At 34.3% G+C, this 10193-nt stretch overlaps 1 protein-coding gene across 1 annotated transcript; it reads right to left on the reverse strand.

The window, feature by feature from the left end:
• LOC142606034 (uncharacterized) lies at positions 1-525 on the reverse strand. The gene has a single exon (XM_075777448.1). It carries the CDS (start codon positions 523-525, stop codon positions 1-3), a length of 525 nt encoding a protein of 174 aa, XP_075633563.1.
• Between the last annotated feature and the right edge of the window lie 9668 nt (positions 526-10193).

Genomic DNA, 10193 nt, shown 5'->3' on the forward strand with positions numbered 1-10193 from the left:
TCAAGAAATAATGCTTTCAGAAAAGAAAATGGTCATGGGCCCAATATATCTCCCGGCAACCAGTTCCTCCCCACACTTATCAATCTTATCCTTAGCTCTACTCAACCCCGTATGGGTCCCTCCTACGTTTTGCAATGCTTCCAAAACTGTTTTTTCACAATCCTCCCAAAGAAGCCACACTTCTTCAAACTTGAAACCCCGTGACAGCCTTCTCCTATTTCTCCAGTTCTCCTTCATTTGTAAAACCAATGGACGATGGTCTGAGGCATGAGAGAACAGGTGAGTCACTGTGCTTGGCCGAAAGTTATCCTGCCATTCCTCGTTCGCCACTACCCGGTCCAATCTCTCCCTTATGTTTACTGCCCCTGGCATCTTATTGTTCCATGTGTATTTATATCCAATAAAACCCAAGTCTGCAAGGTTGTAGGAATCCAATACCATGTGGAACTGAAGGTGGGAACTTGCTCTGCTTTTCCGAAGCTTGTAGAATGGCATTGAAGTCACCAATACAACACCATGGGCCATGTACCAATGAAGAAAGATGGGAGAGCAGTGCCCAAGTCTGGTGTTTTTGGCTTGTCTCTAGCCAGCCATAGAAGCATGTAAGCATCCACGTGAAACCGTCTTCTTCAACCACCTTTGCAAGAATATGGTTGTCCGTGTAATTTATTACATCAAGTTGAACCTGTGCCTTCCACAACAGCGCCAACCCGCCCCTAGAGTTTGGTTTCTTCACAATCACCTTATTTTGGAACGGTAAGTCGCCGCACTTATTATCGAATCCTTCTCTGTCAAGGCGTGTTTCCATCAAGAAGCACACCGTGAGATCTTGGTCCCTCACTAATTTGCAAAGGCTACGAACTGTTTAAGGGCTCCCAAGTCCTTGGTAGTTCCATGATAATAGCCTCATTGTATTCGGCAAGGGTGCTCCACTTCCCCTGCTGTTTCACTTCTCTGAGTTTCAGTCTATCTTCGGCCTTTCTTTCTTTCCATGCTGTTAGTCACCCCTTCTGATGCGGCCTCCACGTCTTGTAAACCTCGTTTACCCAACATGGGCTTAGCAATATCGCCATCATTCCCCTTCGGCCCACAGTCCATGCGTGCAAGCCTTGTCCAAGTGGGCCTGGGTTTATTCTCTTTCAGCCCGGTGTGGTTAATGCTTGTCACGTGCATAGGAGAGGCGTGGATAAATTGGTCTCCCCTTGTGTCGGTTCGCACTGGACAAGAACATTCACTAACGTTGAACTCATACCAGCTGTCCTCATAGTTGACGTCAACGTACCCATGCATTCCATATTACACTACACCCCTGACCTGAATCTTTCTCAATCCCATGACTTACGTTCACATTTACTGCACCATTAGTGTGTTCCATAATTTTCGCGGCCTGTGATTCACCGTCGACCTCCACTTCTTGACGGCTGGTATTTCCGGCATGCCCATCACCAGTATCCCCATGTTGGTACTCAGCATTTGGCGTCATTTTCTACGAAGAAGTCCGATTCCACCCCCCATTTGCTTTTAGCCAGTCGCCGTATTAGCACTCCACCTCTTTGTTATTCTTCGTCTGAGCAAAATGGTTCGCGCAATGCTTAATGTCATGACCCAACACTCCACAAAATGGCAAAACATGGGGAGCCTCTTGTACTTGAAAGACACCCACATTCGTTGTCTCTCTGAACCACCAATGAATGCCTCTCGTCTTATCGGCTTTGACGTTGGGACCGCTACCTTCACCCTCATGAAGAAATTTTGTGTTTCCTGTGTTCTTCTTTTTCCACTTCAACTACCTCCCCCAATCGGTTTCCTATTTCTGCAGCAACTACTAGGGATATCATGTCAAATGGAGCATCCCATATCTGTATCCACAGAGCAATCGAGTCAAATTTAACACTGGCCGCTGTCATTCCTGGTCGCCATCGACACAGCATCAACGCTTGGTTATCAAAAGTCCAAGGTCCCCCCTTGAGCACTCATTCCAATTCAAAGTCAGATTTAAACTTTAATTGGAACAAGTTTCACCCCACCTCTACAATCTGAAGCTCCTCATCCAAACCCCAAGGTCTCGTCAGTGTATTCTGGGCCGCATTCTTATTAAAAGGTTTACATATGAGAAACTTGCCGATCAGACTTTGTGAACATTCCTTTGTGTCTTTCAAACGACCCTCATCCGAAATCTTGATCACCACCTCCTCCTCCAGTGTTAACTACATTTTTTCCAGACTATGAATCACCTTATCTGCCATTTGAGGTACCCACAACTCAGTCGAACAAAGTAAAATACAAACCCTCAGTAATCCTAAGGGAGAAAGTAAACTCGCATGGACACGAGAGAGAGAGCTCCTATACTAGAAGTGGGACTTTAATTGCACAAGTTTGGACTTTAATTGAAATCTAATTTAGAATTTAATTAGATTTGGACTCTTCAATTTTCGCATGACATGTGGTACAAAATAGAGAATCCAATTGAAATCTAATTGAATTAGATGGACACACGGCACAAATTTGGACTCTAATTAAAATCTAATTTAGAATCTAATTAGATTTGAATTCTTTAATTTTTACACGACACGTGGCACAAAACTGAGAATCAATTGTAATCTACCTCGATTTTCTCTTTGTTTTGGCTATATATATATATATATATATATATATATATATATATATAGAGAGAGAGAGAGAGAGAGAGAGAGAGAGAGAGAGAGAGAGAGAGAGAGAGTAAGAGTAACTTGTAACTCCATACATATGCATGGATATACTTAAAACATAAACAATAAGACGCATAGTATAATTCCTATATATATAATTTAAATACTATAGATATATGTAGTTATTCTTATATTTTGTTAATTTTAAAAAAAATCTTGTAAGAATATTATTAAGTAGATAATGTGAATTGTCCATTTTTTTTAATTGTCTCACGACGTTTTGAACTCAGGCCATGTACCGCTTTAATGGGCGAACAACCCAACCCTTGGAACGTACTACAGCCCCAGGTAGTGAAGAGCCAACATCGAGGTGTCAAACCTCTAATTTTTTTTTATTAATTCTTAATCTTTGATATTGTGAAGCACTTTTTTTTCTTCTTTTTTAACAGTTCATTAATTCTAGACTCTTTCGTTTTTATACTCAATAACTCACTTGAATGAATATTTATGATGTGGTCCTGCATTTGACTCTAAAATTAAGAAGTAAAACTCTCTAAAAATAAATAATTTAAGAGACATAGTACAAAATTAGACTTCAATTATTGAATCTAATTAAATTTTATCTAAGCTTTGCCTATAAATATGTGTGTGTGTGTGTGTGTGTGTGTACACACACACACACACATGAGCACCAAATCCATTGCATTTATTAAAAACAAAAATTTGACTCCTTGATTTTTGCAATGTGTGATAAATACCGCAGCAAAGTTAAGAAATTAAATTAACCGAATAACTCACTTGGTACAAAAATTGAAAACCTTAGATGGGATGTGTGGAGCAAAATTGGGAATCCAATTGAGAATTTAATTGGATATTCTCTTAGTTTGGAATTGAACACTTGGAAAGATAATTATGGTGTGATCTCTACATAAATTTAGACACATAACGCAAAATTGGATTCTAATTTGGAATTCTGATTTGACTTTCTCTAAGCATTATATATATATATATATATATATATATATATATATATATATAAACACACACACACGCTAGTATGTAACTTGTGGTTATGCACGGGAATAATAAAATAAAGTGATGCTATTAATATTAGCTTGGGTTATTAAAATGATTTTAGAGGTACTAAAATGATTTTTCCTTATAATTTTTGTGATATTAATTACACCAAATTTCTCATTACATTGCTGTTATGTATATAATTTTGAAATTAAGTATCAGATACTACATATACAATATTAATTTACAATCATTGTATGTGAAATTCTACTAAATACAACACAAAATAAAAAGAATAGATTGGTCTAATAGTATCTCTTAAATTAACTGAGAATAGGTGTATGAGATCGTTTAGTTCAATTACAATTTTTTATATTCAAGATCTTTGCATACAAAACATTTGAATAGAAAGAATATAAAATATATGCTCAATAGTTTAGAGAAAAAAAATAACAAAAAATCTAAATAATTTAATTTTTATGTAAAGCTAACAAAAGCAAAATCCAATTTATTCCAACTGAATTTTCTCTAACCTTTGGTGGGTGGGTGTGTGTGTCTATATCTATCTATTTATCTATCTATCTATCTATCTATCTATCTATATATATAACCTAAATAATCATGGTATATTGTATAAATAACTTATAAATTTGAATTATTTTTAGTTACATAAAAAATGGCTCATATATATAAAATCATTCAAACTCTTTTGTCCTCTATTTTATATATGGAGTTAGATATATGACTAGGTTTTTTATGGTTTATTTATATTGGACTTCTCGTTTTTTTACACTAAATTAGCTCACTTGTTATAAAAATTAGAAAATTTAGATTAGATGGGACACATAACACAAAATTAAATTCTAATTAAAATTCAACTTTAACACTGAATTAACTTACTTAGGCACAAAAATTTAAAAGCTTAGTTTAGATGGGACACGTTGCGCTAAATTTGATTCTAATTGAATTTTAATTTAAAATCGAATTGGATTTTCTCTCAGATTTGTCTATATATATATATATGACATTTATGCATTTGTTAATCATCGAAATAACTAGGAGTGAGATTCGATCAAACTCAAAAAATGAACCTAAGTTAAAGAACATTAAAAATCCTGTTAGAATCCAAATTAGATTTTAATTAAAGTCTAATTTTTCCCATGTGTCCAATTAAAATTTTTTAATTTTTATATTAAACGAGTTAATTCAATGTAAAAAAATTAGGAGTTCAATATTTTAAAGCCATAAAAAAATCCCAATCATATGTCTAACTCTATATATAAAATTAAAAGAAGATAAAGTTTGCATGATTTTACTTTCGTGCCATTTTCTTGTTTAACTAGAAATAATTCAAGTTTTATTGGCAATACTATGAATGTGTTCCGTTGCTTACTAAGTAGAAACATGTGTGTGTATTTTTTTTTTTTTAAGTTGGCAAGTTTTTATAATTTAGTTTTCATTATAATTGAGTTGGTAAGTTTTAATAATTTAGTTTTCGTTATAATTGAGTTGGTAAGTTTTTATTGATTCTTGTTTAAACCCACCACTAACACTTTTTTATTTACTATTAGTAAGTTGATAGTTTTGAAATTTTGTGTGTTTTTTGAGTTATTGGAATCAAAGCTCACATAGGTCACCAAATAGTCCATTATCCATGTCCTAATCCAATAGTCCAATGGTCCATCGGGCTAATGGGCAGTCAATAACTCAGAATTCATAACAAAAATATATCGGAGGAGTATGAAAGATTAATCTTGAGACATTATGTAGGAATTTCTTAAGGGAACTCCCCCAACCACTAAAATATTTAAAGTGATTGTGTTAAACTTAGTTTACTAAATATATATTTTTCTAGTAGTCTAGCAACTTTAATTTAACCATTTGACATTTTCTTTTATTAAAGATAAAAAAAACCATTTAAAGTCTCAATAAAAAAATTAAATTGGTTTCCATCAACAAAATAAAAATTAAATAGATTTGATCATAAAAATTTTGAATTAAGTTTAAATTCTTTGATTCTTTCCTTATAAAAAATAATAAAATAAGATGTTAACACAAGCCCATAGATAGCCCATTAGGCCTAACCTAATAGCCCAACCCACTAAAGATAAAATGGGCATTGTTCATGGGCTGAGGTTTTCTCTTTTGGCCCAATCTGACCCAGCCCGTTAACTAGTTAATAGCCTACTATGCGCAGCCCATTATGCTCATGGGCCAAGTAAAAATGGGCCAATCTAGCCCATTAACAAACCCTAAGCTCACTTATCACATGTGTTTAGCTTCTAAGATTTCGAGCTTGGTTTCTCTTATACAATTGAGTTATTTAAGGTGCGTCAACAACAATCGGTCTTCTTTGGACCAATGTTAAGTTTTGGGATTGACTCCTAAAAATAAATACAAATCTATCAAAGCTACATGCGGCTACACACACATGCAAAAAGGATAAAGTACAAACTAAACCTCTAAAGTTTGGGGGTCTTTGAATTTTACACCATGAAATTATATTCTGTTTATATCAATCAACCCTCTGTCCATAATTTATGTGGCATTTAATGGAAAATATAGGCAGATGAGTTGTTGATGCAAATTAAATATAACTTTAGAAAATAAAAATTAAATTATAAAACTCTAGGATATAAAATTCAAATACTTTCAATTTTAAGAGTGTATACTTAAAAAAAAAAAAAAAAAAAAAAAAAAAAAAAAAAAAAAAAAAAAAAAAAAAAAAAAAAAAAAAACCAGACAAAAAACAGTCGGGGTGTCCAAAATAATTTCTCCCACACAAAAAGTGATCACGTGATTCTCAAAAAAAAAAAAAAAAGTGATCATGTATTACGGGGACATCTTGGGGCAAGGAAGAGCCCATTTCCAAGGCCCAAGGTCTTGGGTTGCTTTGAGAGTACCTCTTTTTCATATCTCACTGTTCTGAGAGTGCCCCCCGGGCCCCGAGAGGGTCTAAGACTCAAAAAGTCTCACCAAGAGAGAGAGAGAGAGAGAGAGGGTAAAAACAAAAACAAAAGGGTCATGACACGTGAACACCCTTGATGAGTATTGAGGCTACATATGAATATGATTCTGATTTATGATTCTTTCATTGAAGTGGGACCAGCATAGGTTCTAAAATTTTCAAGTGGGGTCTACCAGGAAAAGGGCAATACTTAGACCAACAGGGACTGTTGGATGTGACCCCTCAAAGCTGTGAACGGATAAGATGGTTTTTTGCAAAAGTGGTTCACGTGGCTTGTGGACCACATGTGGGGTTCTTATCAGCATTACCTATAAAACTGCTTTATGTTACGTGCTGTGTACTCGCTTCATTTTAACGCCCGGTATCGTTTATATTTTTATTGTGAAAACACACATTTTCCTACCATACGTCCCAAACAAACCTTTTTGCAGCTACCATTTGAAGATCAATCAATGTACCACTACCATGCCCACCTTACCTCTTATATCAAGTGTCATGCCAGCTGCCTTCAAAATCTTTGTTTGCCAAAGTGCTTTTCACGTGTAGTTTCAGATATGTAAAAGCATAGTACAATAGGCTTACTCATTTTCTTTCTAAAAAAATAATTCTATCCGTAGATGTTAATATATAACAGTATAAGTATAAGCCAAAAAACTTGTTCATATGAACTAGATGTTGTATTTCAAGCTGATTTTGTTTATTTTTATTTTTTAATCTTAATTTAATTAAGGGTGAATTTGCAAAAAACCACTAATATTACAGATTTACATGTTTGGATGGAAAGAAAAAAAAATGAGGGAAAAAGAGAAATATGAGAAAGGAAAGGATTAGATTTCTTTGATTTGGTTTAACGAGAGAAGAGAAAATGAATTGTCGTGGAGGATGCAATTCCCATGGGACCTACTTTTTTGTTATGAGCTCAAATTGGGCAGTAACAAACTAAGTGCATCCACACTAGTTTGTTTAAATTTTTCTGCTTATTTTACACTAAGAAATTACTTTTTTTATATTTATTTTACACAATTACTTTTACTAAATAATCACATTAAACTATCTATTTTACACTCTGTTTTAATTAAATAATCATTTTAATATTTTTTACCTTTAATTTTTCCCATTCTCTCTCATCCCTTAGGTCTCTTGTTTTCTACATTCTCTTTATTCTCTCCTTCCCTTATCTCAATGTCTCTCCTCTCTTCATCCTCTCATCTCTCAACTCCCTCATCTCAAACATCTTGCTCCTCTTTGCTCTTTTTCAACGCCATCCTCGCCCTTCCTCTCTCTCAATTTGAATTACCATCAACCCACCACTAATTTTTACCTTTTTTCTTAATCTGACCCAGCCAAGATCCCAACGTTTCTCTCTTTCAATCTGATCGGCAACAACACGAAATCACATGTTTTTTGGGTTGAAGCTTTTATCGCTTGATCTCACCCATGACCCAAACACGGGTTTTTGGGTTAAGGTGAAATGGGTCGAGATGAAGTTGGGTTGAGGTGAAACGGTTTTTTGGGTTGAGGCAAAGATTGTACTGCAATTTTCCTTTGAATTTGGGTTAATTTTTTTTTATTATAGTTTAATTTTTTGTTGATTTTGGGTCATTTTTGTGTTAAATTATAAGTTGTTGTGATGGGTTGTGGTGGTGATGGTGGGTGATGCTATGTTGCGGTGGTGGTTGGACAATGGTGGGTGGTCGATCGGTTTTTTCTGGTTTAGAGGAAGAGGGAGAGGGAGAGGGAGAGGGAGAGAAAGAAGTCAAATGAAGAAAAAATAGAGGTGAGAGAAAAAAAATACAAAATAAATGATATGCATAACTACAGTACTCGTGTATATTTACACGGTTACTATAGCAATTGTGTTAATTTACACAACTTTAAACAAGCCGATGTGGAAGAATTTTTGGGTTAAATATACAAATTTGGACGCTTTTTGTATTTTGCATTCATTGGTGTGAATGCTCTAGCAATGGGGAAGAGGGAGAGAAATTCGGTGATTTCAACTTTTATATCTTAAAATTACTAATATATCCCTCATAAATCATAAAGTGTTTTATTATTTATTATAGAGATTAAAGTCTATAAGGACTTGGTGTAAACTTTTTGGTTTATACTTTTAAATAAAGACATGACACATTATCATATTACTAAAACATAAATACATTTGATCACACAGTATAACATCTCAATAAACATCATATTTTAGTTTTTAAATAAATGGTTGATGTGATGTTATTAGGTATAATAAGATATTTCAAGTTTAAGTAAAAAGTTAATGTGACAATTTTTTTTTGAATGGTATAAAATATGAGCTTTATACCCTATTCTTACTAAATTCAGACTCTTTATTTTATGGAGAACAAATATTAAAAAAAAAAAATTCCTTTCATTTCTCTTTGGAAATTAAACAAAGGAAAGATAGAATATTTATCTCTTCTTTCATTTTTCATTTTTCATTTTTCTTTCTTTTCTCTTTATTCATTCTCTTCCTCTTTTTTCTCTCTCTTGCCTCTTCTCAACTACAACCAACTATAGAAAAGTTTATTTATTTACTTTACATAGCCACCTTAACAATATACTCTACATCTCAATCTCCAATTTACAATACACCATATAAAAATAATTTTTTTTTGGTCTCTCATAATGAAGATCAACACAACCCAAATAACCCAACCATCCCAACCCATCATAAAACCCAAAACAGCGCCACCACAACCCACACCTAGAAATCACTGGCAACAAGTAGGAACCCATAACTAACCAACATCCCACAGCCAAGTCTCAATCGAGTAACCCTTGATGCCAAACAACCAACTTATCACCACTAGAACCATCGTGCCAACATCGAGGTCAAGAACTACCACGCATTGGCAAGAACCATTGTGTCAACACCATTGTGATCTATCCCACCAAAGCAAATTGCCACGATCCACAACAAGAGAGGGGAGATAGTGTTGTTTGACTAAATAAGAAGCAATTTGAATTTTTTTACAAGATCTAGTCTTCTAATAGAAGAGCATTGTAGAAATTGCAAAATGCATAGCCGGATGTGAGGGATTTTGCTTCTCTTTTCATCTACAACACCCTCTATAATAGCCAAACTTTTTTTAAAAGATGGAATGAAAATACTTTTGTCCAACAGTAAAAACTTTCCACCTAAAACAACTGAGACTCTAGAAATATTGCCACCACGTACCTCTCACTAATTCAAGCTAAAGGGTTTTTTTTTTTTTTTGTTGTTGAGAGAGAGAGAGAGAGTGAGAGTGTGTGATTGAAGGTGAAAGGTTGGAATCTTGATAGAGGCAATTAGCCGAAATGATAAGTGATTAATTAAGGATACCTAACCCTATGATTTGCGAAATAAAAAGTGAACCGTAAATAATGCCATCCAACATCAGCTTTACATGTGCTAGGTGTCCACTCACGAGTCACGACACGCTTGCAAGTGACCATACTTTGCAAGCCTTCAATATAAGCATAAAATATCTATAGAGACTCATTTCATTTTATTACCAATGCACAATTAACTTATATTTATCTTATCCACCTGTCTGATTTGATTT

This window comes from Castanea sativa, chromosome 8 (genome assembly GCF_040712315.1).
Source record: "Castanea sativa cultivar Marrone di Chiusa Pesio chromosome 8, ASM4071231v1".
Taxonomy (NCBI): Eukaryota; Viridiplantae; Streptophyta; class Magnoliopsida; order Fagales; family Fagaceae; genus Castanea; species Castanea sativa.